General features: G+C 46.4%; 1 protein-coding gene and 2 pseudogenes across 2 annotated transcripts in view; 2 read left to right on the top strand and 1 right to left on the bottom strand.

Moving 5' to 3' along the window:
* Positions 1–27480, bottom strand: part of Sh3rf1 (SH3 domain containing ring finger 1) — a 241211-nt gene that overhangs the window by 74295 nt on the left and 139436 nt on the right. For both annotated transcript variants that reach the window (XM_011242231.2, NM_021506.2), the window contains exons 9-11: positions 18232–18491; positions 16632–16990; positions 6070–6422 (exon numbers count right to left, since the gene is read on the bottom strand). In XM_011242231.2, coding sequence (XP_011240533.1) covers positions 6070–6422; positions 16632–16990; positions 18232–18491 — 972 coding nt within the window. The remainder of the gene's footprint in view (positions 1–6069; positions 6423–16631; positions 16991–18231; positions 18492–27480) is intronic.
* Positions 9580–10534, top strand: Gm7432 (predicted gene 7432; annotated as a pseudogene).
* Positions 25375–27172, top strand: Gm10015 (annotated as a pseudogene).

Raw genomic sequence — 27480 nt, 5'->3', positions numbered from 1 at the left:
CCTGCTGAGCCACCTCCAAAAGCTGCACCCCCATTGGTCTCCTTCGCTGTCATCTGGCTGACGGGCTAACTATGCCCCACCCCCTTCTTGTATTATACTTCCTCCAGTCCCCAATCCATTCCATGCACAACTCAAATATTTATATTAAGTCATGCCACCTGTAGGTACCCATTGTGAAAAACCATTAGCGGGCTCTCAGTGTCTGTAAGGTTAATCCTCACACTGCTACACAAAGCCCTCAATGATCTGGCCATAATCCTGCTTTATAGCTATAGCAGCCATCGTCATCGCAAACACCCCACCCCCACCCCACCCCACCCCAAGAAGCCTGCCCATGTCTCTTCAAACATAGCCCCACTTCTCCTCCTCCTCCACATATTGGCTCCTGCAGCTCCTTGCATGGGGAATCTCTCTCACAATATCGCTGCTCATCCACGCCCTATCAATCTCTCAAGACCTGGCTCAAAATCTCCCCTGGGAAACCTCTAGCCCCATAGCTGGAAGTAATTTTACGCTTGACTGACCCGCAGAGGGCCGTGTGTGTGTTTCTCACGGCACTTAGCACGGTCCATACTGTATTTTTACCATCTGTGTTGCTGTCTCGTTTATTTTCGACTCGTGGATAATGTTGAATTAACTCTCTCCGCCTCATGTGACCAAAGGCAGAACATAAGATGATTCTTATTAAGCACATTGAATGAGTGAGACCTAACCACTCAGTAAGCATTTTTTAAAATGTGTAATGTTCTTAAAAAAAAAAAAAGTCACTGAAATTCTAATACATGCTACAACATGGAGGGATCCGGAAAGCATCATGCTAAGAGAAAAAAGTCAGACGAAGAAGGAAAGGTGCTCTAGGACTCCACTGATATGAAACCACTGTGTAGAGAAAGGAGAACAGACTTCAGGGGCCACAGAAATGGGAAGAAAGCAGCTGTGAATGATGTGGTCTTCCTGTACAGAAGATGCAGAAGACATTCTAGAGACGGACACTGACACACGATCAATGTAAAGGCACCCAGAGCCAGTGGACTGTACCTTTGAATAGGGGTGAGTTTTAACTAGATTTTAGTCTTCCTTCCATTGAAAAGAGATTGCATTCTCACATGATATATCCTGACTCTAGTTCCCCTCCTCTACTGTCCCGGCTCCTTCCCTCGACACCTCTCATTCCCACCCATCCCACTTCTGCCTCTCGTTAGAAAAGGCTTCTAAGGGATCCTGATACAACACAGCAAAATAAAACAGTGAGAGGAAACAAAAACTGTAATATGGGAGTTGGAAAAGACAAATAGACAGAAAAGGCTCCAAGAGAAGGCACACAAATCAGAGACCCACTGGTTTGCACACTCAGGAATCCTATCAAAAAAACACTAAACTGGGGGGCTGGAGAGATGACTCAGTGGTTGACAGCATTGACTGCTCTTCCAGAGGTCCTGAGTTCAATTCCCAGCAACCACAAGGTGACTCACAACCAGTTGTCTATAATGGGATCTGATACCCTCTTCTAGTGTGTCTTAAGACAGCTATAGTATACTCATACACATAAAATAAATCTCTCAAAACAACAAAACAAAACAAACCCCAAACCACTAAACTGGAAGCCATAAGATGCACACGGAGGGCCTGGTGTAGACCATGCAGGCCTGTGCATGCTGCCTCAGTCTCTTTACCTCAGGTAGCTTTAGAGGGCCTGGTTCTCGCCTGTTCTCCATCCCCTCTGGCTTTTACACTCCTTCTGCCACCTTTTCTGCAGGGTTCCCTGAGCCCTGAGGGGAGGGATTTGATGGTGACATCCCAGTCAGGACTGAGTGTTCTAAGATCTCTCACGCTCTGCATTATATCTGGCTGTGGGTTAACTATATTTAAACAACTAAAAAAATGAGATGATTAAATAACTGAAAATAATGGAAATATTATTTAAAACACGGGAGACCCAGAGAAAGTGATTGAGAAGGTGCAAGAGAGCAGGGGTAGAGTGCATGTACGTAGGGGGAGGGAGCCAGAGGAAAGGGAGAGAAGAGAGAAGGGATGACCAGAATTCTGGTTGTTGGGTGTGGCTCGCTTCAGCTCTAAATGAGCTTCTACCTCAAGGTTGACTATGACAGGCACAAGAATGGAGCAGGAGAAACAGACTCCCATTGTGGTATGAAGAAGGCACCCTATAGACAGTGCCCGCCTTCCAGAGTGGGTCATGGGCATTCTAACTCCCACCTGGACAGGCTTTGACAATGTTCTGATACCATAAAGTTTTCTATTTCTTACATTTCCCCGCCTGACTTGACTGGTATCTCTCTGGTTCACATGTTGTCATTTTTAATCTCACTTCATATAACCGTAACGAGTGTCCCTGTGACCCTGAGAAGCACTCTCTTAACCTGGTCCCAGCGACTAAGCATTCCCTGCTTCCTGTCACTTACCACAGCAATCAAATATCCAATTACGTATTTTGCTGGCAAAACCATACTAGCTGGCTTCGTAGCACGTGCAAAGTCCAAATAAATTATGTCCATTGCTTCACCCAGTGGACTCATTGTCACCGACTCAAAGAAATTAATCATGCTGTTTAAGCCCGACTGCCTTTCTGCAAATCTACCACTATCCAATTGGAATATTCCTGAGTATGCTAGTTTAATCCCTTATCAAAGACCACCATTCTTTTCCATTGTAGGCTATGTATCTATTGCTTTAATTCCTAAACTTAAAAATACATAGAGGAAAAGGTGACTTGTGACCCCTTCCTAAGCCATGTGGGCACACGCGTGTGCAGGTGTGCGTGTGTGCACGTGTGCGCATCTGTGTGTGTGTGTGTGAGAAAACTGTCAAACATACTTTTATTTTCTGTCTCTTCTGAAACTGTTTCTTCCTACCTTGCAATTTCCAAATTATTTTTCCTCCATCCTTCTAAAACAGATCCTAACAATATTTGTTCTATTATTTCTGCTGTCATCAATTAGACAGCCTCTGCCTCCAGGAGATGAGGCTATTTCTTGCTTGTTTTCTGCGCAGTCTCTCCCACAAACACAAAAGAATCCCTTTGTTCCCCGGGAGAATTTCTCTCAGCTGACACCAGGACCTGTCAACACACTTCAAGGTCCATCCTTCCTCATTATGAGACTGTGCCTCTCCACATCACGTGACTGCTCCTTTCCACTGACAGCACTTTTTTTTTAAAAAACCTTTAGCCCCACCCCCACCTTCTGGCGATGGAGGACTTCGGGCTGTGGCTGGACAGGGGACTTTTCACTTGTTCCTGCTGCACTCTGCAGATGGATGTGGGCTCAATCTGTCTTAGCACTAAGCTCTGAGACTTGCTTGCATGAAAATCTCTCCGAGTCCCATAGGACAAACCCAGGGCTGCTGCACTTGGCCAGGGCCAGTGCTGCTGCTCTGTAGCCTGTGGGTGAAGGGACTCAACACTTCAAGTGCTTTCGGAATCACACTTCCTCCATCTGAGGCTCTAAGTGCTTCTCCTTGTGTTGGAAGTTTTGAAATATGCAAACAGGTAATCCCTTAATGACATGCTTGCTAGCTCTCTATTAACCAAAACCCTTCATCCTCAGGGGATAATGGATGGCTTTCCTACACAGTTTCCCATTGTTTTTTACAGTCAGGTGGACTTAAGCATCCACGTTAAATAAATACCATTACCATCGCTGTGTGAAGGCAAAGGGCAGTGGAAAGTTGCTGGCTATTACATTTAATATTCCATTGAGCATATGGATTATAAAAATATAAAGTTGGGCTGAAATCTTTCCTAAGGACCCCCTTCCCTCTCCTAAAAATTGAAATGGTCATATAAAAACCTGCCAGAGATTTCCAGAGTGCCCAGGTCCATCTGTCCCGTCATTAAATTCTTCATGTTCCCTATCTGATGTGCCTCTCTCCTTCCCAAAACGCCATCACCTGTCTGGTGAGCAGCTTTGCTTTCAGATGGCCTGAAAGGCCCAGCCTGCTGTTAGAAAGAGCCTTTTAAGAGGAGAGACTGGGAACGCAGAAGCCACAGAGATCACGGACATCTGGCGACTGAAAAGGAATGCACAATGGGGGTGGTGGGAGGCAGCCGTGCCTAGCCAAGGCCTGGGGAGACTGTGGGCAATGTGAACCATCCTTCCAAATAGACACAGATTCCACAAAGGGCTGGGGGTGGGGGTGCCGGGCAGCAAAGGGCCTCAGGGCATGAGGGAAAATTGCAGCTCAATGCCTAGAGGGGGAGAGCTAGGCTTTGTGACGGGATGTAAGTACACAGTAGCTGGACTAGCTCCAGGGACAGGAGGCAGTGCCCCTGGAAAGCAGCACTGGGGACTCTGCAGGAGGAAGGCTGACTCCAGAATCAAAGCTGAGCGAAGCCAGGACTCGGTTTCAAAGCTTTACTGAGAACACAATGGACACGGAGGAACAGAAGGATCTCTGTGTTGGGAGGGAACATTTTTAGGGTAACATGTCATTTCAAAGCTGGCTTAATATCAGTCAGAGCTACAGTACAGAAAGTTTTTAGCTCTTTATGAAAATGTGTAGTAAAGTGTACTCTATAACCATAGGCTCTCCACTTTTAGAGTTTACTTTTAATTGAAAATGTGCTGAGCCGGGCAGTGGTGGCACACGCCTTTAATCCCAGCACTTGGGAAGCAGAGGCAGAGGCAGGCAGATTTCTGAGTTTGAAGCCAGCCTGGTCTACAGAGTGAGTTCCAGGACAGCCAGGGCTATACAGAGAAACCCTGTCTTGAAAACACGAAGAAAAAAATAAAAGTGCCACAAAATCAGGCGGCTTCAATACAAATGTTTATACAGTTCCATTTGAAATACAAAGGCAAAGTGAATTTAAGTCATTTTGCTGTTGTTGTTATTATTATTTAAGAGTTGTGTGTATGCATGTGTGTGACTGTATGGATGTGTGCACATGAACGCAGGTAACCAAAGAGGCCACAGGCAGTGATTGCCCTGGGACTGGAGACTGAACTTGGGTCCTCTGCAAAAACAGTGCATGCTTTTAACTGCTGAGTCAGCTCTCCAGCCTAAACCATTTTAAACGACCATTTCCTAGCAAGACTACAAGTCAGGCATGGTGGTGCACAGCAAGAGCGCCAGACACTAGGCTGGCTGAGGTGGACGCTGCCTGAATTCAGGAGTTTGAGTCTAGCCAGGGCAGCATGAGGACACCGTCACCAGCTCAGCAACAGAGAGAATGCCAACTGAAGGGAACATCTCTCCAAACTGGAAGTTTGTTTATCTTCTACAATTCAAGTCTAGAGGGAACAGCGTGTACAGAGACACTAAAACAGATGAGGCTTAAATGTTTATGTTATAGGAAAACAGAACAGAGATTTCAATGCGCTCACTGCATGCTGCTTCCTCGGGTAATGAGTCGCAGTGAACTTTCCAGTTTTCCTCCTGGCAGATACTTGTCTTAGTAAGTATGTTTTCTTCCCTAACACAACCCGAGGCTCCCACCCCCACCCCCCCACGACTGCATGGAACAGAACCCCTACTTGTAAGCACTGTTCAAAGCCAAAATCGCTCTAAGAATGCTGATCATTCTGAGTCTATGAACCAAGAAAGCCATGGGAACCTACGCTGTGTTCTGTCTCAGGAGACAGGAAAAAAACAATCTCTGGGTGGGTGCTTTACCTCCAGTAGGTAATAGTGTAAGCTCTTAACAGACCAAGGATTCCAGTGGCTCTCAACCTTTGGGTTGTGACCTCCGGACAACTGATTCATACAGTAGCACAATTCCATTTATGAAGTAGTAACAACAATGTATGGCTGCGGGTCACCATAGCATGGGGAACTGTATTAAAGGGTCTCAGCACTAAGAAGGCTGAGAACCATTGGCTTAGAAACTTAGTGACTGACAGATATCATGTGGCTATGAATTAAGTGTTAACTAAGGGGAAACACTGGTGTGTTGGTAAGTAACAGAAAAAGAAAGCCTGAGCTCCTATGTCATTTACCAATCAGGCTTGAGAGTTTAGGACGTTGTAGAAAATGACCTTCTAGATCAGAATAAAAATTCTAGCCTAAGTTTGCTATTTACGTCTTCGTTCTCTCTCTGAGAGCGGCGGGACTCACCTTTCACAAACAACAGGCCGGGCCTCATTCATGACTGGGCCCAGGGAGGAGCAGGCCTGGCGAGGTGGTGGAGCAATGGGCACTGCGGAGTCCAGGGAGCTTGTCTTGCGGTGGAAGGCATCCTGGGCTAGGGCTGCTGTTCCAGCGGCCACTGGACCATCACCATCTGTGGGGCATGACCCCACTCTGCCGTGGCTGCCCCCTAGCGGCAGCTCAGGACCTACTGCTCCCTGCAAGGGAGCCTCCCCAGCACCCAGCTCCACATCCAGGGTAGGTGATGCTGGAGGGGAGACTCGGGGCTTGCGTTTGGTGGAGGCACCAGAAAGCAGCTTCAGTAGGCCCTTTTTTTCTTTCTGGAAAAAAAAAAAAAAAGAAACATGGGTATTAGTTGGAGATCGGCACTCCGATTCACTTTTTGATTGCATCAGGGTTATTCGTTACCTTCTGGGGTAGCCTTTGTGTAGTGTTAAGCTGACCTTCTTGCTTATTGCTTCTCCCTTTTTTGCCTGCCTGTTTCTGTTTGTGTTGGAAATTCTCTAGTTCATTATTATCTTCTACTGTGGCAGCAAGATAAACAGATTAAAAAGATGTAAAACAAAAACATTTTTTAAACCAATTTGTACTTTACTTTGATAAAAGTACAAGTAGCCGGTGAGATGGCTCAGTGGGTAAAGGAGCTTGGCGCCAAGTCGGAAGACCTGAGTTCAATCCCCACACTCCCTGTGGCAGAAAGAGAACCAAGAACAACAAGCTGTTCTCTGACATCCACACAGGCACTACGCCATGTGTGTGCATGTGCACGCGCGCACACACACACACACACACACACACACACAAACTCAATCGATGGAGTAATAAAAGCACAAATAGATACTGCAGAATAAGGTGGAAATTTCAGACTGTGGGTTTAATTTCTGCAAATACTGCCTGTCCTGTCCTCTGATCACTGCTATGGGAGCCAACTGTTGTACTGGGTTAAATACAAGCCTGGTAATACTTGACTCCGGGTCAACATGCTGGAGCCTAATCAGTCTCAGGAAAGATGCCCTGCTCAGAGTCAAGGGCTAGACTACTTCTTACCTGTCACCGCCTTGATTACATTTAACCAGCCACAGTGACAGGAGCCAAACCAGTCTTACTGTGGACGCAGTTAGTCCCTTGGTTGCAAACCCTGAGACAACGCCACAAAATTTTAAGGAGAGCTTCAGTGCACGGGCATCTTTCTTTCCTCTGTTTTTCTTTTCCTCTGCAAGCAAAGGTACAAATAAGAGTCCCCCCTCCCCCTAACACCGCCTCATGATCCAAAAACCATAACCTGAATTTATCTCTTTTGATGCTTTCCTTTTTGTGCAAAAACAAAACAAAACAAAACAACAACAAAGAAAGCCAGCTGTTGTGCTATCTACTCTATTCTCAAGATCTGCCACCATCTTTCCCAGGCACCAGGTTTAACACTGTCATTGTCAAATCTCTGACATCGTTTCACTCAGACGGCAGTGATGGAGTTAAGACCCCTGAATGGAAACCCTGGAAGTGGCATGCTTCACAGAGATGTGTTTCTTAGGATTAAAGTCCATTAACAGAAATGTGGAGTGAGGGCTCAAGAGCAGACAGAGCACTGAGGAATTCTTCTTTGTAATATGAGTTAGTCCGACCCAATAAAGATCCCCTTGGGGAACGAATTTCTATCTACAATAACACAACTCCACTAAAGATAGAACAGCATAAAACAGGAGGAGCCTAGAGGGGTCATTTATCTGATGGGGAGCATGGATCCCTGAGAAACCACACAGTCTCCATTTATAAACACTGCTCAGAGTGTGTGGTGTCCTATGGGCTGGAAATGGGAAAAGCAAAGTGGAAGGGGCTGGGAGTGGTGGCTAGGGTCATCTCCCGGTCTTCTCAGGACAGGCAACAAATAGCAGATCCCACACATCTCCTTACCCATCTTCTTACCCCATGGGGGGGGGGGGGCTCAACTCATCTTGCTGCGTTTTGCTTTCCTTCTCTTACGTGATGTTACAATGTCTGAGAGTCAACAGTGCACACTGCAATAAAGGACTCTACAGACTCAGACTACCAGCTTGGGTGTAGTAACAGGACTGTGCTTACCTCTGCATCTCATTCATTGCCTGGGACAGGGTAGGGCACCACTGAACTGGGGTAGCCCAAGAAAATACTTCAAGGGAGTAGGATAAAGGGAGGAATGGGTAGTAGTCACCAAGCACCCGGGAGGGATGCTTTGGGTTTCCCAAATCCAGAGGAAATAAAACTGTGGTTGGTGAAGCAGCAGATCTCTGATTCTGTAGCTACACTTCCCTTGTAGGACATCTGTGCTGGGAGAGAGAGAGCAGCATGTCTGATAGCTTCCACTTCTAAGGTCGCCAGATGTAGTATCCAGCTATTTCTGTCATGATATGAGAAATCACAGTCTAATCCCTGGAGCCCATAGATTGGCTGAGAACATCAAGTCCATTGATAAATTACAACCTCAGCAAGCCACAGCTAAAGATGCTGTTTAAAAGCTCAGATCTGGGCACTCAAAAGAGTATCAGATAAGTGACTTTGCGCTCAGGGAGCAGCTTCTAAAGTGATTAAGAAGAAAGATGACTTGGTTCATTGAAAATGATTAAAGACATTAAACACAACTTGCCTTAATGACTTCTAAGGGATGTGTTATCATCATCAAGCAATGCTGACTACCCACGGAGCAGAAGGCAGAGGATTAGGCATCGTGGTGGGGTGCAGAAGGTTGGGGGTAGGGGTGTCAACACACAAAAGATGAGGCCCTAGTTCCAAGGAACGGTGCTATTTATAACGCATTCTGATGCTTTCTCTATTAGAAGAACAATGTGCCACTTGAGAGAGATAATTTTGCAGGTTCAGACACTTACTATCTAAGGACACCTTTGCTTATTTCAAAATCCAACAGCAAAAATGAAAAACATGAAAGGATTAATATTACACTTGGGTAAAGTGATTTAGAAAAAATAATGCTAGCATATATAAAAGTGGTGCATGTCTTTCATTAGGCAGCTCAATAGCTCGTCTCCTGTGGGTGTTCCGTTCCTAGGTGAAATGATGTTTTTAGGATCATTTCAGATCTGATGATTTACAACTATCACAGGGTGGTGGTGGGGCGTGCCTTTAATCCCAGCACTTGGGAAGCAGAGACAGGCAGATTTCTGAGTTCAAGGCTAGCCTGATCTACAGAGCAAGTTCTAGCACAGATAAGGCTACTTAGAGAAACACTGTCTCAAAAACAAAAACAAAAAACCAACCAACCAACCAAACAATAAATAGTATCAAGTTTTTTTTGTTTTGTATTGTTTTTTAAAAAGAAGTATCTGGATCAAAAACCTATCAGAGTTATTTTTATATGTGCAATGTTTTCTAGTTGGATATGGTGATACACTCCTATAATCCCATCTCCTTGGGAGGCCGACACAAGAGGATCCTAAGGAGGTGACCAGCCTGTTTAAATTTAGCCTCAGAAAAAGAACCAACTGGCTTCTTCTTCTTCTTCTTCGGGAAAACACCAAATGGCGGATGACGCTGGTGCAGCGGGAGGGCCCGGAGGACCCGGGGGCCCAGGATTAGGAGGCCGTGGCGGCTTCCGCGGACGATTCGGCAGCGGTCTTAGGGGCCGTGGTCGTGGCCGAGGCCGTGGCCGTGGTTGAGGCCGCGGGGCTCGTGGAGGTAAAGCTGAAGACAAGGAGTGGATCCCTGTCACCAAGCTGGGCCGCCTGGTTAAGGACATGAAGATCAAGTCCTTGGAGGAGATCTACCTGTTCTCCCTGCCCATTAAGGAGTCTGAGATCATTGATTTCTTCCTGGGTGCGTCCCTAAAGGATGAGGTTCTGAAAATCATGCCAGTGCAGAAGCAGACTCGGGCTGGCCAGCGGACCAGGTTCAAGGCTTTCGTCGCTATTGGGGACTACAATGGTCACGTTGGTCTTGGTGTTAAGTGCTCCAAGGAGGTTGCCACTGCTATCTGAGGGGCTATCATCTTGGCCAAGCTTTCCATCGTCCCTGTGCGGAGAGGCTACTGGGGGAACAAGATTGGCAAGCCCCACACTGTTCCATGCAAGGTGACAGGCCGCTGTGGCTCTGTGCTGGTGCGTCTCATCCCTGCCCCCAGAGGCACTGGCATTGTCTTTGCTCCTGTGCCCAAGAAGCTCCTGATGATGGCCGGTATAGATGACTGCTACACTTCAGCCAGAGGCTGCACTGCCACCCTGGGCAACTTTGCTAAGGCCACCTTTGATGCCATCTCCAAGACTTACAGCTACCTGACCCCCGACCTCTGGAAAGAGACTGTCTTCACCAAGTCTCCTTATCAGGAATTCACGGATCATCTTGTGAAAACCCACACCAGAGTCTCTGTTCAGAGGACCCAGGCTCCAGCTGTGGCTACCACATAAGGGTTTTTATATGAGAAAAATAAAAGAATTAAGTCTGCTGAAAAAAAAAAAAAAGAACCAACCGACTTATGGAAAAATGGCTGAGTTAGTAAAGTGCTGGCCATTCAGGCATGAGGACCTGAGTGCCACCCTTAGAACTTACGGTAAACCTTGAGCACGGTAGCCTGGGAAGGCGAAGGCAGTTGATCCCCAAAGCTTCAGGGCCAACCTAGCAAGGTCCATGCCGATCAATGATCGTATCTCAAACACTAGGTGGAAGCTCTTGAGCATTGGTTTTCAACCTTCCTAACGCTGCAACCCTTTCATACAGTTCCTCATGTTGTGGTGACTCCCAACCGTAAAATTATTTCATTGCTACGTCATAACTGTGACTTTGTTGCTGCTATGATTCATTATGTAAATATCTGATATGCAAGCCATGCAAAAGGCTTTTTGACCCCCAAGAGGGCCAACACCCACAGGTTAAGAACAACTGATCTTGACGAACAGCACTGGAGACTGACGCCTGGCCTCTATCCATATATAAACTTGAATGTACACACATACACACACACACACACACACACACACACACACACACACACACACACATACTCACATGCATTCCCTCACTCATGCATGGTACATGCCAAGGCATATGAAACAAAAACAAGCTTAGAATTCAATAAGAACATTTTTCTGACATGTGAGAAGTGCTGGGCCTAATCCCTCATTCATTCATTCACTCATTCATTCCATTTAAGCTACATGGAGACATTAGTAAGAGTCTTCTTGGGCCCACAGATCCAATTTATATACTAGTTTTCTACTATGCAGGAGTCATTGTCCTTAGGTAGGAATCTCAAAAATATTAAGTCGTGTCCTTAAAAATAATCCCTCATACTTGGAGCAAATATTTCTGAGTACTCAAGATGAAGCAGGCAATGTGCTTAGCTCCGGAACGTGATGTGTCTAGGACAGTTTGTATCTAACAGCAGCAACAAGCATGGCTGTATAACAGGTCCTCTGCCCAAGAACCAAGCAGGGGGAGGCATGAGGCTGGGGTGCTGTGGGGGGCATGAGGCTGGGGTGCTGTGGGGGGCATGCTGGGGTAGGAAAGGAAGCTTCCTGAAATTCTAGAGATGATTAAACACCACCTGTTTCGAGAGTCTTGTTAAACGCTATCAGGGGGATTTCCATATTTAGTCTTCACAGCAAGCCGATGAGGTAGGAATTAATTATTCCTGTTGCCTGAAGCTCTGAAAGCCTGCCTAAAATCACCATGCAAGCAAGGGGGGGGGGTGGTGGTGGAAAGGAGACTCTATTCCACAGAATGATAAGAGCAGACGCAGCTCCCCCTCTGTCTGTCTGTCTGTCTGTCTATCTGTCTGCCTTTTTTCTCTGTCTCCCTCTCCTTTCCCCCACCTCCACCACCCCCACACACACCCCGCCTTTCTTTCCCACATCTCCTAGCTGAACTCTGCACAGACAGACATCCTGATGACCAGGTCTGGATCCCAGCTATCAGCAAGAGCAGACACTGTGAATGCGGCCGTTTATAGATTCCCCAAGAACGTTTCCCAACAAAACACACAGGCAGATGAGCTTGTTTTTGACAGTAAAAGAAAGCTAAAAGGAAGAAAAACAACAAAAAAACAACAAAACCATCTGAGCAAAGAAATAAGCAGGAAAGAAGCCAGGGAAGAGGCCAGAGCAGGTAAAAGAGACAGGCTCTTCTATGTGAGGATCGTAAGAAAGGCCTCTAAACATAAGTCTGCATCAAGAAGCCTCAGGTCTCCCTCTGTAAGGGAGACACTCACTAGGAACTACAGGCTTGAGGGAGCTGGGGCACTAAATGGTGTCTGTGTGCTCACTCCTAGAAAAGTGTCCAGACACTGGAGATATAGCTCAGTTGGTGAGGGGTCTTGCTGTGAGGCCCTGAGTTTGAACCCCCAGCACGGGGGCAGAAAGTTATGTATGGCTGTGCAAACTGTCATCCATCACCGGAGAGCGAAGATAACTGAAACCCAAGAAATGAGTTCAGACAGAGCTGTAAAGCCGGTGACCACGGAGGAACTCAGGAATAACAATGACAGGGCCGGGATTTCAAATAGGCTATAACAGAGATAATATTTAAAAGTACAATTCAGGAGCTTATTATCAAATAAAGTAAATATACCAAAGGCGGCGAGGGTTTTGACCCTGGGACACCATATAGCTTCTCGTTTTCCTGAGCCTCTGTGGGAGAGGACTCCCAGATGAATTACTAGTCAAAGGAATGAACCCAGTTAGGAGAGTGTAAGTAGACCTGGAATTACTACAGTGGCATCCCAGTGATAGCCCAGTGCCAGCCTACTGATGATCTGGGTAGAGAGAGCCATACCTTCCCCAGGCAGCAGAATGTCCCACATACTGTCTCATAAGGGAAGGCATGGTCAGAGGGTACCATACTACACTACCCAGAGCACTGCCCCAGACGACCCACACTACCATCTCCATCCCCCATTCACTTCCCTTTGATTCCCTACAGTTTAAGCCACAGAAAGCAGAGCCAACAGCAGTTTTGTCTCTAATTCTGACCAACTGGGGATGGGGGGTGGCGGCTAAGGAGAAACCAGACAGGAGAGATTCAGAAATTCTAAGAACTTAGAAGAAAGTGCTCCCCTAGAGAAGCTTGTGATAAAGTTTAAAAGAACGGATTTTTAAAAGTTTAAAGAAAGCGAACGCATCGCCTCCCAGTTCAAAGGGGGGAAATGTTGGATCGGGAGGACCCTCAGAATGAAATTCTACAATTGCAAATTATCCTGCAGATGAAAACGGAAAGGTCTCTAAAGGACCTGGTGTGAGCCCCCAAGGAGTGGCATAATGCAATCCAAGTTTTAAAGGCCACGTACAAAAAGATCAAGGGAGAACTGTCACAAAGAACATAGCACGGCCCATTGCGATGGGAGAAGGCTAGAAATCAGAATGAGCCTAAACTTCCCAAAATTCTAAGGAAAAAAATATTAAAGGGCTATTTTAAGGTTACAGTTGAAACAAAAAGAACACAGACCTCCTGTCTGGGGTGAACAGTGGCTCTCAGCTAGGAGGAGGAAAGGGAAGGGAGATCTCTGTACCCGAAGGGATGCACAAACCCCGGTGTGGAAGAAGGGAAGAGATCAGGATAGAGGCACCACCACACAGGCAAAGTTAAAATGGAAGTGCAAATTAATAATTTCTGAGCAATTAGGGTGAGTCTGGAATCAGGGTCAGTTCAATAGGCAAAGAAGGGTATGCTCAGCTCCAATTTTCAAAAGAAGATGAGGGGTTGCCAGAAGGGGCTTTTTTTGGGGGGGGAGGGGTTGTCCTCTGTGGTTGCTACAGGACACCAGGGCAACTGGGTTCCCTGCTTGGGGTTCTTAACTTTTCATTAGGAAAAGAATTTAAAAAGTGACTTTAACAGAGGACTGAGGGCAACTATATTAGAGATGAAAAGAAAACACAGGAAGACCGGCACTAGCCTGCCCTAGTAGCCGCCTGGCAGGAGAAAGGATGCCTTGGGCCTCAAAGATAAGCTGACTAGTAGGTCAGGTATCGTGGACAAGTAGCTCAAGCCAGGGAAGGAAGCTTTAGAGAAAAGTAAGAAAGCCTACGGCTCAGAGAATGCATACTTAGAAAGAAAAGACAGAAAAAATAAGGAAGGAAAGCTGGGCCTCTGTGGATTAGAAAGGGCGGCAGTCCCAGACTGTCGTAACCTCACCGCAGACTGAAGGAACCTTGCTAGGAGGCCCGAATTCTGGGATGGGAAAGTAACAGCATCTCACTATGGGAATTATTATCTCAGCTAACTCATTATGGTGACTTGAGGTGAGCACACCTTCCTAGGGGTGGTCCCTTGACCCACCCTGTTAGAAAGTTAGGACTCCATGCAGACCAAAGATCCTATTTCTTGCCTGGAATTTTCTTTTTGTTAAAAGTGGTCCTTTCTAGCTGCTCTAAAGCAATTTGCAGACCATCTAGGAAATTCTTGGATGACATTAAAGGAAGGTTTACAAGCACTTAGGGCGGAAATGACACTGTAAGGAGGAGAAGCTTCAAGAAGACTTTACTACCAATAAATAACAGCAGAAGTGCCATGACAATGTGTGGCACCTGGCAACGTCTCCCTTGATATGATGAAGCAGGCCCAGCTACACTTCAGCCCTAAGGAGGTACGTCTGTGCAAGCGACGGTGATCACGGAATTACCAAATTAATATCATCCAGAAGGGTCTACACTGAATCTGGAGCAGGTTTAAGAGGGGGGAAATTTGAAATCTGTGACAAAAGGAATAAGTGAAGACCTAAGAAAGCACAGTTTTCAGGTCTGAAAATACCTCTGGATGTTCTAGGTGGTTCGTAGGATGAAGGGAGGGCACAGGGAGATAGATACAGCTCTTTGTACTTCTGCTCTATGTACAGCTCTACGGACTTCCAATACACTAAGAACTGACTGCAGAGGGAAGACCATCACCTGGAGATATGGCACTTGGAATCACTGCCATGTCCTAAAAGCAGACAGAGGCCCTTTTTCACCAATGGACAGTCAAGGGGATGACAATGTCATATACAAGTGGCCACCAAAAGAAGTTACCTCAAACTTTGTGAGAAGAAGAACCCAGATCCTAAAATCAAAGTGTTGTAGGGAGACCTTCCATGTGAACGTGGAGAGGGGAGAGCCTGCCTCTGGCCTCTCTTTCTTGGCCTTCTGCGTCCCATGGCTGTGATTCCACCTGTGAGCTACCGATCTCCATCTTGTCCCCTTTCAGGAAGATTCCCAGATTCAACACTGGGTCCACCCAAAAGGGTAAGTCCTCATCTTCACAGTCCTTGATGCTAGCAAGGAAGCAGGAAGTGTGGGGCTGGGGTCAGGAGGAGGACATCTTTAAGGGCCCTTATTCAGCTCACCACCAGTACCTGTCAGTGCATCCCCTTAGCGAACTGAAGAGCACTGTTCTAAGTGACCGAGGACACTGCCCAAGCCCGAACATTTCAAACTATTAAGATTATTCTTTGAAAACACAAAGTCACACTTGTCCATCTGAGTACAAGTTTAACATAGTTAATGATAAACACTGAAGCAGATACCATTCGTTTTTAAAGTTAATGTTAATAGTTAATCAAATACTAACTTGTCAGCAGGCTCTGAAGTTTATTTCCTTATAAAGTTGTATTTACAGGCTTCTCCAGCCATTTAAGTAGAGCGACATACATTACCACCGAAGCCAGGTGGCTTAGAGCCCTGGGCCACAGCTTTATGGGAAACACACGGGATACTGAGCAAACTGTCAAAGCTGAGGTACAACCATCCAGACTTTATCCACGCTTAATCTCTATCAACTGTATTCTCGGCATCAACCACCTGTCGCCAAGCCTAGGCACATCGACATCTTTCAAAATGGCTTCCTACTCTATATATTTAAAGTCAAGTCCCAAAGGAAAGATGAGGCCTCCCCTATATTTCAGGCGCTCTCTCTCAAGGGACCCTGCTGATCTGTGGTTGAAAGTGCTATACAAGTAACTTTTTAAAAATTTGTTTTTTTTATCTTCTAGGTGTGTGTGTGTGTGTGTGTGTGTGTGTATGAGATACCCTGGAACTGGCATTACAAGCAGTTGTGAGCACTGGGTGTGATCTTGGGTCCCGTATGAGTGCAGTAAGGCTCTATACTGTTAACTTCTGAGCCACTTCTCTAACCCTGAGAATAGCATTTTTGATGGACAGTTTCCAACCTCTCACCCGTCAAAAAACATTTAAAAGAGGAATTGTCAAATAGCAAGAACACTGGACATGAAAATTTGAGGACAGCAAAATAATAAAAGAGTAAGTTACTTGAAGGGACAAAATTCCTCCTTTAGGTTTGGAAGGCTGCGAGCTGAGGTCGATTGAGTCCTACTCACTGTGGTCTCCTTATTACCCAGTAGGGGGCCTGATAATCCAAGGGTATTCAAAAATGAAGAAAAGCATAAGACTGAGACATCAGACTGGGGCAGTGCCCAGGTTTCTGCACCACCATATTCCTGGCATGTGGCACACGAACTTACCCATGGTAAGAACCCGAAGGGCCCGTGGAACAATGAGTCCTTTCACTGGCAAAAAAAAAAAAGTCAGGGAGTAACAGAGAGGAGAAGGAGGGGCTCTCACCTTACTGTCCTTGTCTGGTTTCCCAGCTGAACTGTTCCCACACGCTGATGCAGCACTCTCTGGAGATGTGGGGAGTCCAGGGAGGATGGTCACTGTGCGACCACTGGGCTCTGTCTCCAACACGGCACTGGTCATATTTGGGGAGGCCAGAGAAGCCCCTGCAGCGCAGGCCATGGGGGCATTGGTTCGACTGATGCTGACGGCAGCACCGTGGGCAGCAGGACCCGCCATTGGAGGCAGAGGTTGGGAGGCCAGAGAATGATGGGGCAGGCCCACGGATGCAGGACCGAGGCAGGCGGCATTCTGGACCTGGATGGGAGTCACTGCTGCCGTGGGGCGTTCCTGGCTATGTGCTGCAACTGAGGGTGACAGGAGGGAACACTCAGTGGCTTAGTAAACACTCTTACCAAAATGTGAGCCATCTCACCGTGGTAGACCATAATGAGAGGCAGCTACTGCCATTTATTGCAATAAAGAACAGGTGTAGGATAGCTTAACACACTTAACTCCTCCCTGGATCTCTGGATGCTACAGCTGAGGCTACTGAAGACTTGGAAGATATGCTGTCATCATTCCCCAAAGCCTTTTGGTTATGAATAATAACTTCCCACAGCATTAGAAACACAGGGCCAGTTTCTGATGGCTCGCCATGGCAACAAGCCACGGCGGTCTTAAGTCCTTTACCCATGATACATTTTTCTCTCTCCTCTCTCTTTGAGTACCTACTTTTCTTCACAATCGTTCAGATAGAAATCGCTTGCATTCATTTTACTCCACTGTTGTCACCCAAGACTCTTGGTAGGTTTCTAATGCTGCTGCAGAGTTAAGAAAGGCACTTGACTTCCCATCGAGTCTAAAATAGACCTGTGACTAAATTCGTCAAAAAATAACCAGCATGCTGCTTAGCCGAGAATCACGCAATAGTCACACAGCTAGGAAAAGTGAGACCGGAGGCAGGACCTTGACTGCAGAAGTCATGTTTCAAGTCCCCAAACACATTCTTCTGATACCTCAGGTCTCTTGGATTTGAACGAATGTGCAGGGTGCACTTAGCCCAAGAAGAGAGTTATAGAATGCCCGTTATGGTTTAGACATACGACGTCCCTTGAAAGGCTTCATGTGTTAAAGGCTTGGTTGGAAGCTGACTGGTGGTCCTGAGGGGTGACTAGATTATGAGGGTGCTAACTTCATCACTGGGCTATGAGGAGGTGGGGCCTGGTTAGAATAAGCAGGTCGCTGAGGCATATCTTGGAATGTGTATCCCTCACTGGTCCTTTCACTGTGCTTCATGGCCAACACTACAGTGGCATCTCTGCCCCACCCAATGCTCTCCTCTGGGATGTTCTACATCAACCACAGACCTTCAGTGTTAGGGTCTGGCTACCAAGTGATCTCTTTGTCACTCTTTGCTTGTTTCTGCCAGGGGTACCTGCCACAGTGGCGAAGAACTGCTGGCCATATGGTTTGCTAGTTTGTATTTAAAAATGGAAGTAATTATTTTAAATTCATACCTAGTTTTCTCGGCATCGGTGGTAACTGACCTGCTTAGTCACCTAAGCCCATTCCCCACGCGTTTGAGGCCCATTCCCCATGCGCTTACCTGTCCTCACAGCATTGCGGGCCTGATTGACTGTCATCTGCCCAGACATGTGCAGCAGGACCTTAGCCTGAGGACTTGTCTGGATATGAGCTGCTGACACCACAGCCGTGGGGACGACGCTGGGATTTCCGGCCACGCCGTTTCCTTGGGGCTTCTGTGTAGGTCCTCCTGCAGTGGAAGGGCTGACCATGGTCACCCCGCGACTTGCTTGACCCGCAGTAGACATAGAGACTTTAGCTTGGGAGGCATTCGTCACCGCCCTGCCAGGACAGAAGCAGACAGAAGCCCAATCCATCAGCAAAGAGGGAGACGGAACAAGGAATGTGAGAAAAATGACTCCGAGCTTTAAAGCCTTCTAAAAAATGAGTGGAATTATTTTTACAAGACTTCAAGAACAGCACATTCAAAGAAATGATGGCCGAGACGGTGAATGGTCTCAGAACCACTTGAGTCACCAAACCACACATCCTATCTGCCTAAGAACACAGTGATTAGGGTTAGCTTCCCGTTCTGTGGCCATGCGGCTCCACTGAATTCAAAGCCATGAATTTCCCTGCTTCATCCTGAGCAAACCCCACTGTTTGCATCATACTGATCCTGCTTTGACCTTCTCAATCTGCCTCTAACATAGTACATAAGTGCCTGTGAACACAGTGATGTCTGTCTGTCTGTCTGTCTGTCTGTCTCCCCCACACAGGACACACACTACATACACACACACTTATACACACTCACACATACATTCACACACATTAACATACCCTCACACCACACACACACACACACAGAGCACACAGTACATACATACACATACTCATACACACTCACACATACATTCACACACACTCACATACCCTCACACGAGACAGACAGACAGACAGACAGACAGACAGACAGACACACACACACACACACACACACACACACACACACACACACACACAAATGGTATGGCCCTTTTCGCTTTTTTCTGATGCTCTACCTCAGTCTCAAGTTCAAGACCCACCACAGACCAAGTCATTTAAGAAGCATCATCAAGTTCAAGTTACACCTTATGAGTTAATTTTTTCATGGAGATTGCTTCCTCCTTTCTAGTTTTATTCTCCATAAACTGATCATAGCTTACCCCTTGATTATGGTATGCAGGTATGTTAATTTTTTGAGAATTTTGTAAACACATCAACATGCTTTTCCAAAACTCATTCCCTTCATTTCCTCTCCCAATCTTTCCCATCCCTCTCTGTTGGGAGCCGCGCCCACATTCGCCGTTACAAGATGGCGCTGACAGCTGTGTTCTAAGTGGTAAACAAATAATCTGCGCATGTGCCAAGGGTATCTTATGACTACTTGTGCTCTGCCTTCCCCGTGACGTCAACTCGGCCGATGGGCTGCAGCCAATCAGGGAGTGACACGTCCGAGGCGAAGGAGAATGCTCCTTAAGAGGGACGGGGTTTCGTTTTCTCTCTCTCTTGCTTCTTGCTCTCTTGCTTCTTACACTCTGGCTCCTGAAGATGTAAGCAATAAAGCTTTGCCGCAGAAGATTCTGGTCTGTGGTGTTCTTCCTGGCCGGTCGTGAGAACGCGTCTAATAACAATTGGTGCCGAATTCCGGGACGAGAAAAAACTCGGGACTGGCGCAAGGAAGATCCCTCATTCCAGAACCAGAACTGCGGGTCGCGGTTATGAAGTGTTCCCACAACACAGACTGTTAAGAAGGATTCAACTGTATGAATTCAGAACTTTTCAGCTGGGGAACGAGAGTACCAGTGAGTACAGCTTTACGAGGTAAGTCTGATCTTGAACTTTCTAACGAAATTCAAGACAGTCTATCAGAAGTAAAGTGGAAAATGTTTGGCCTTGAATTTTTTCTGGTGTTAGGAGCCCTTTTGTTCCTTTTCACATGTTATCAAGTGGTTAAGGCAGGGCGGATTCTAGATGAAATTCAGGACAAGCTATCAGAAGTAAAGCGGGGAGAGAGAGTAGGAGCAAAGAGAAAATATGGTACACAAAATAAGTATACAGGCCTTTCCAAGGGTCTTGAACCCGAGGAAAAGTTAAGGTTAGGTAGGAATACCTGGAGAGAGATTAGAAGAAAAAGAGGAAAAAGGGAAAAGAAGAAAGATCAATTAGCGGAGGTCTCTAGGAGATACTCGTCACTAGATGAGCTCAGGGAGCCAGCTCTTAGTAGTTCTGAAGCAGGTGAAGAATCCTCCTCTGAGGAAACAGACTGGGAGGAAGAAGCAGCCCATTACCAGCCAGCTAATTGGTCAAGAAAAAAGCCAAAAGCGGCTGGCGAAGGCCAGTTTGCTGATTGGCCTCAGGGCAGTCGGCTTCAAGGTCCGCCCTATGCGGAGTCCCCGCCCTGCGTAGTGCGTCAGCAATGCGCAGAGAGGCAGTGCGCAGAGAGGCAGTGCGCAGACTCATTCATTCCCAGAGAGGAACAAAGGAAAATACAACAGGCATTTCCGGTCTTTGAAGGAGCCGAGGGTGGGCGTGTCCACGCTCCGGTAGAATACTTACAAATTAAAGAAATTGCCGAGTCGGTCCGTAAATACGGAACCAATGCTAATTTTACCTTGGTGCAGTTAGACAGGCTCGCTGGCATGGCACTAACTCCTGCTGACTGGCAAACGGTTGTAAAAGCCGCTCTCCCTAGTATGGGCAAATATATGGAATGGAGAGCTCTTTGGCATGAAGCTGCACAAGCGCAGGCCCGAGCAAACGCAGCTGCTTTGACTCCAGAGCAGAGAGATTGGACTTTTGACTTGTTAACGGGTCAGGGAGCTTATTCTGCTGATCAGACAAACTACCATTGGGGAGCTTATGCCCAGATTTCTTCCACGGCTATTAGGGCCTGGAAGGCGCTCTCTCGAGCAGGTGAAACCACTGGTCAGTTAACAAAGATAATCCAGGGACCTCAGGAATCCTTCTCAGATTTTGTGGCCAGAATGACAGAGGCAGCAGAGCGTATTTTTGGAGAGTCAGAGCAAGCTGCGCCTCTGATAGAACAGCTAATCTATGAGCAAGCCACAAAGGAGTGCCGAGCGGCCATAGCCCCAAGAAAGAACAAAGGCTTACAAGACTGGCTCAGGGTCTGTCGAGAGCTTGGGGGACCTCTCACCAATGCAGGCTTAGCGGCCGCCATCCTCCAATCTCAGAACCGCTCCATGAGCAGAAATGATCAGAGGACATGTTTTAACTGCGGAAAGCCTGGGCATTTTAAGAAAGATTGCAGAGCTCCAGATAAACAGGGAGGGACTCTCACTCTTTGCTCTAAGTGTGGCAAGGGTTATCATAGAGCTGACCAGTGTCGCTCTGTGAGGGATATAAAGGGCAGAGTCCTTCCCCCACCTGATAGTCAATCAACTGATGTGCCAAAAAACGGGTCATCGGGCCCTCGGTCCCAGGGCCCTCAAAGATATGGGAACCGGTTTGTCAGGACCCAGGAAGCAGTCAGAGAGGCGACCCAGGAAGACCCACAAGGGTGGACCTGCGTGCCGCCTCCGACTTCCTACTAATGCCTCAAATGAGTATTCAGCCGGTGCCAGTGGAGCCTATACCATCCTTGCCCCCGGGAACCATGGGCCTTATTCTCGGCCGGGGTTCACTCACCTTGCAGGGCTTAGTAGTCCACCCTGGAGTTATGGATTGTCAACATTCCCCTGAAATACAGGTCCTGTGCTCAAGCCCTAAAGGCGTTTTTTCTATTAGTAAAGGAGATAGGATAGCTCAGCTGCTGCTCCTCCCTGATAATACCAGGGAGAAATCTGCAGGACCTGAGATAAAGAAAATGGGCTCCTCAGGAAATGATTCTGCCTATTTGGTTGTATCTTTAAATGATAGACCTAAGCTCCGCCTTAAGATTAATGGAAAAGAGTTTGAAGGCATCCTTGATACCGGAGCAGATAAAAGTATAATCTCTACACATTGGTGGCCCAAAGCATGGCCCACCACAGAGTCATCTCATTCATTACAGGGCCTAGGATATCAATCATGTCCCACTATAAGCTCCATTGCCTTGACGTGGGAATCCTCTGAAGGACAGCAAGGGAAATTCATACCTTATGTGCTCCCACTCCCGGTTAACCTCTGGGGAAGGGATATTATGCAGCATTTGGGCCTTATTTTGTCCAATGAAAACGCCCCATCGGGAGGGTATTCAGCTAAAGCAAAAAATATCATGGCAAAGATGGGTTATAAAGAAGGAAAAGGGTTAGGACATCAAGAACAGGGAAGGATAGAGCCCATCTCACCTAATGGAAACCAAGACAGACAGGGTCTGGGTTTTCCTTAGCGGCCATTGGGGCAGCACGACCCATACCATGGAAAACAGGGGACCCAGTGTGGGTTCCTCAATGGCACCTATCCTCTGAAAAACTAGAAGCTGTGATTCAACTGGTAGAGGAACAATTAAAATTAGGCCATATTGAACCCTCTACCTCACCTTGGAATACTCCAATTTTTGTAATTAAGAAAAAGTCAGGAAAGTGGAGACTGCTCCATGACCTCAGAGCCATTAATGAGCATATGAACTTATTTGGCCCAGTACAGAGAGGTCTCATGCTGGTTAATCAACTCATAGATCTTGTCCAGATACAACTAGATGTATTATGACAAATAACTCAGCTGGGATGTAAACAAAAGTTTCCGGGATTGTGTGTTACTTCCATTCAGTATGTTAAATTTACTAGGGCAGCTAATTTGTCAAAAAGTCTTTTTCAGTATATGTTACAGAATTGGATGGCTGAATTTGAACAGATCCTTCGGGAATTGAGACTTCAGGTCAACTCCACGCGCTTGGACCTGTCGCTGACCAAAGGATTACCCAATTGGATCTCCTCAGCATTTTCTTTCTTTAAAAAATGGGTGGGATTAATATTATTTGGAGATACACTTTGCTGTGGATTAGTGTTGCTTCTTTGATTGGTCTGTAAGCTTAAGGCCTAAACTAGGAGAGACAAGGTGGTTATTGCCCAGGCGCTTGCAGGACTAGAACATGGAGCTTCCCCTGATACATCTATGCTTAGGCAATAGGTCGCTGGCCACTCAGCTCTTATATCCCATGAGGCTAGACTCATTGCACGGGATAGAGTGAGTGTGCTTCAGCAGCCCGAGAGAGTTGCAAGGCTAAGCACTGCAATGGAAAGGCTCTGCGGCATATATGAGCCTATTCTAGGGAGACATGTCATCTTTCATGAAGGTTCAGTGTCCTAGTTCCCTTCCCCCAGGCAAAACGACACGGGAGCAGGTCAGGGTTGCTCTGGGTAAAAGCTTGTGAGCCTAAGAGCTAATCCTGTACATGGCTCCTTTACCTACACACTGGGGATTTGACCTCTATCTCCACTCTCATTAATATGGGTGGCCTATTTGCTCTTATTAAAAGGATAGGGGGAGATGTTGGGAGCCGCGCCCACATTCGCCGTTACAAGATGGCGCTGACAGCTGTGTTCTAAGTGGTAAACAAATAATCTGCGCATGTGCCAAGGGTATCTTATGACTACTTGTGCTCTGCCTTCCCCGTGACGTCAACTCGGCCGATGGGCTGCAGCCAATCAGGGAGTGACACGTCCGAGGCGAAGGAGAATGCTCCTTAAGAGGGACGGGGTTTCGTTTTCTCTCTCTCTTGCTTCTTGCTCTCTTGCTTCTTACACTCTGGCTCCTGAAGATGTAAGCAATAAAGCTTTGCCGCAGAAGATTCTGGTCTGTGGTGTTCTTCCTGGCCGGTCGTGAGAACGCGTCTAATAACACCTCTCCTCCCCCAACTTCACGTGCTGCTGTTGCATTGTTTGAGCCCACTGAGCCCGTGTGGTCGCACCGTCCTGTGCATGGGTGTCAGGTGAAGAAAACTGCAGGGGCAGCAGCCTGAAGAAAACTGACTCCCTCTTCTAGAGGTCATCAATTGCCAATGGCTCCTCAGCTATGGCTGGGGCTTCCTGAGCCCCTCACCCATCCATGCTGGGATCTGGGCTGGCTTGGTCTTCTGCATGCAGCCACCGAGCCACTGTGAGTCCATGCATGCAGCAGCGCTGTTATGCCCCCACACATACTGCTTTGCTGTAGATGCCTGGTCCCAGCATCAAAACCCCTCGGAGTTAAGGCCAGCTCACGAGGGCTCTTTTCTCTTCCTCCATCATCGCAGCTATAGCAATAGAGTCAGCTCTAGACATTGACTTAGATCTGAGTTTAATCAAGTATGGAGAGTTTTGTTTAGTGTATATTTTAAAATAGTATCAATTCACTTAAGTGGCAATTCTGTGTTAAAGCAATTTTGTAATGAATCTACAATTGATATTTCATTATCAAGATTATCCTTCCACAATGGTGCATTACAGAGCAGCTGTTGTAAGCTAGCATTTCTCCAGAGTTAAATGTGCAGAGACTTTTAACAGTTTGGTTTTGAATCTTGAAAAAAAATGTGCTTTTGTTAATTCCATTCTGCATTATTGTATTTTTCTTGTTTAATAGTGTATATGTATTTCTATGTATATATGTATTTATATATAATCACATATAAATATATAAATAGGTATATACACACACACACACACACATACATATGTATAATAGGCATACAGACATGCACACACACATATACATATATATTGCCATTTTCTGGATATGGCAGATCCTGAATATATATTTTAACATGACAAGAAAAGATTTATATTGATTAAAAATCTGCAAGTCAAATTGAAGCTAACATTCTGTCACCATCTGCAACAATAAGTGATTTTCATTTGATTAGGTGGCTGGCCAACCTATAAATCAAGGACAACGGCTGACAAACATGTCAGTTCATTAAGCCATTTGTTGAAAGTCAGGAGGTTGGAGGCATGATTTAACATAGTTAGACTTGAATTGCTTATTAAGAGTCAGTGATCAAAATCTGGGGCAGTGTTAATGTCATTATAGGTCATTTCTCTCAGGCTCAATGACCAGAAGGTACACTATCTTAAAAGAAAAATAGAGTTGTGTGTACAGCATGTGTGTGCAATACATACATGATGGTTTCTGAGCTGGAATGGCTTCTTGGACCGAGTTATTCTTTTCTGAGGGTGTCTTGGTTAGCTTTGACTGTCAACCTGGTGCGGCCTCAGTTGAGGGGCTGGCCTGTGGGCATTCGGGTGGGGAGTTCTCCTTTTCTCTTCTTTTTTCTAATTAGATATTTCCTTTATTTATATTCCAAATGTTACCCCCTTTCCTGGTTTCCCCTCTGAAGACCCCTATCCCCTCTCCCCTCCCCTTGCTCCCCAACCTACCCACTCCCATTCCTGACCCTGGCATTCCCCTACACTGGGGCATAGAGCTTTCACAGGACCAAGGGCCTTTCCTCCCATTGATGAGCAACTAGGCCATCCTCTGCTACATATGCAGCTGGAGCCATGAGTCCCACCATGTGTTTTCTTTTGGTTGGTGGTTTAGTCCCAGGGTGCTCAGGGGGTACTGGCTAGTTCATATTGTTGTTCCTCCTATGGGGCTGCAAACCCTTTCAGCTTCTTGGGTCCTTTCTCTAGCTCCTTCACTGGAGACCCTGTACTCAGTCCAATGGATGGCTGTGAGCATCTGCCTTTGTATTTGTCAGGCACTGGCAGAATCTCTCAGGAGACAGCTATATCAGGCTCCTGTCAGCAAGCACTTGTTGGCATCCACAATAGTGTCTGGGTTTAGTGACTGTATATGGGATGGATCCCCAGGTGGGACAGTCACTGGATGGCTTTTCCTTCAGTCTCTGCTTGGAGTTCTCCTTTTCATTTATTGAGGTCCAGACCACTGTGGGCAAACTATTCTCCTGGGCATGTGGTCCTGAGCTATTCGAAAAGATAGCTCAACTTACACCTGCCTACAGGCCAGCAAGCAGTATCCAGCACGGGTCCTGCCCGACTTCTTTGGCTGATGCTGTGATAGCAACCAGGCCTGCCTTCAACTTTCCTCAATAATAAACTGTGACTTGAAGCTGTAAGCAAAAGCAAGCCATTTCCTCCCATAAGTTGCTTTTGGTCAGAGTATTTTATCACAGAAAGAGAATGGATGGAAGAGGCTGTCAGGGGAGGCATTCCCTGCATTCGGCAGGATTCAGCAGAGTCCTTGCATGTATCTACTGAATGCCAGCATTACCAACTGAGGAACTCAAAAGTATGTGCAAATATTGGCAAATGACTCATAGGGAGCAAAACTATCTTCATTTAAAATTTATTTATGCCATATTTAAGGCATGTTTATTTGACTGTACTACAAAGATTAATTGCCAGAATTCAAAGGTAATTTATAAAAAGTTGAGATCCAAGATGGCGGCCAGCAGGAGGCTGATGAAGGAGCTTGAAGAGATCCGCAAATATGGAATGAAAAACTTCTGTAACATCCAGGTTGATGAAGATAATTCATGGACTTCCCAAGGGCTTATTGTTCCTGACAAGCCTCCATATGACAAGGGAGCCTTCAGAATTGAAATCAACTTTCCAGCAGAGTATCCATTCAAACCACCCAAGATCACACTTAAAACAAAGATCTACCACCCTAACATCGATGAGAAGGGGCAGGTGTGTCTGCCAGTCATTAGTGCTGAAAACTGGAAGCCAGCCACCAAGACTGACCAAGTAATCCAGTCCCTCACAGCACTGGTGAGTGACCCCCAGCCTGAGCACCCACTCCGGGCTGACCTAGCTGAAGAATACTCTAAGGACCGTAAAAAATTCTGTAAGAATGCTGAAGAGTTTACAAAGAAATATGGGGAAAAGCGACCTGTGGACTAAAATCTGCCATGAGTGATTCCAGCAAGTTTGAGCAGAGACCCCGAGCAGTGCATTTAGACACCCTGCAAAGCAGGACTCTGTGGAAATTGACACGTGCCACCAACTGGCGTCCGCTTGTGGCAGTTACTAACTTTCTACAGTTTTCTTAATCAAAAGTGGTCTAGGTAACCTGTAAAGAAGGATTAAAAAATTCCGATGTTCTAGTAAAAAAAAAAAAAGTTAATGAAATAAAGGCAGACCTAGCCAGTGTGGGCTTGAGCACTTCTTTACTATGTGATCTCATGCAAGTTATTTAGTCTCTTTGTGCCTCAGTTTCCCCACTTATTAAGTGGGAGGATGATAAAAGCAACTACATTGGAGAACTAAAGACCATGCATCAATAATGTTATGTTTAGGAATCTGCCTGTCTGGTGTATATAGCAGACATTGTGCAGACATGTATACACTAATAACATAGCCTTTAATTTCTTTAGTAGAAAAATACTGAAAATGGAACAGTT

Source organism: Mus musculus, chromosome 8, assembly GCF_000001635.26.
Source record: "Mus musculus strain C57BL/6J chromosome 8, GRCm38.p6 C57BL/6J".
Taxonomy (NCBI): Eukaryota; Metazoa; Chordata; class Mammalia; order Rodentia; family Muridae; genus Mus; species Mus musculus.
Note: the sequence above shows the minus strand (reverse complement) of the source record. Positions and strands in the feature narration are given on the sequence as shown.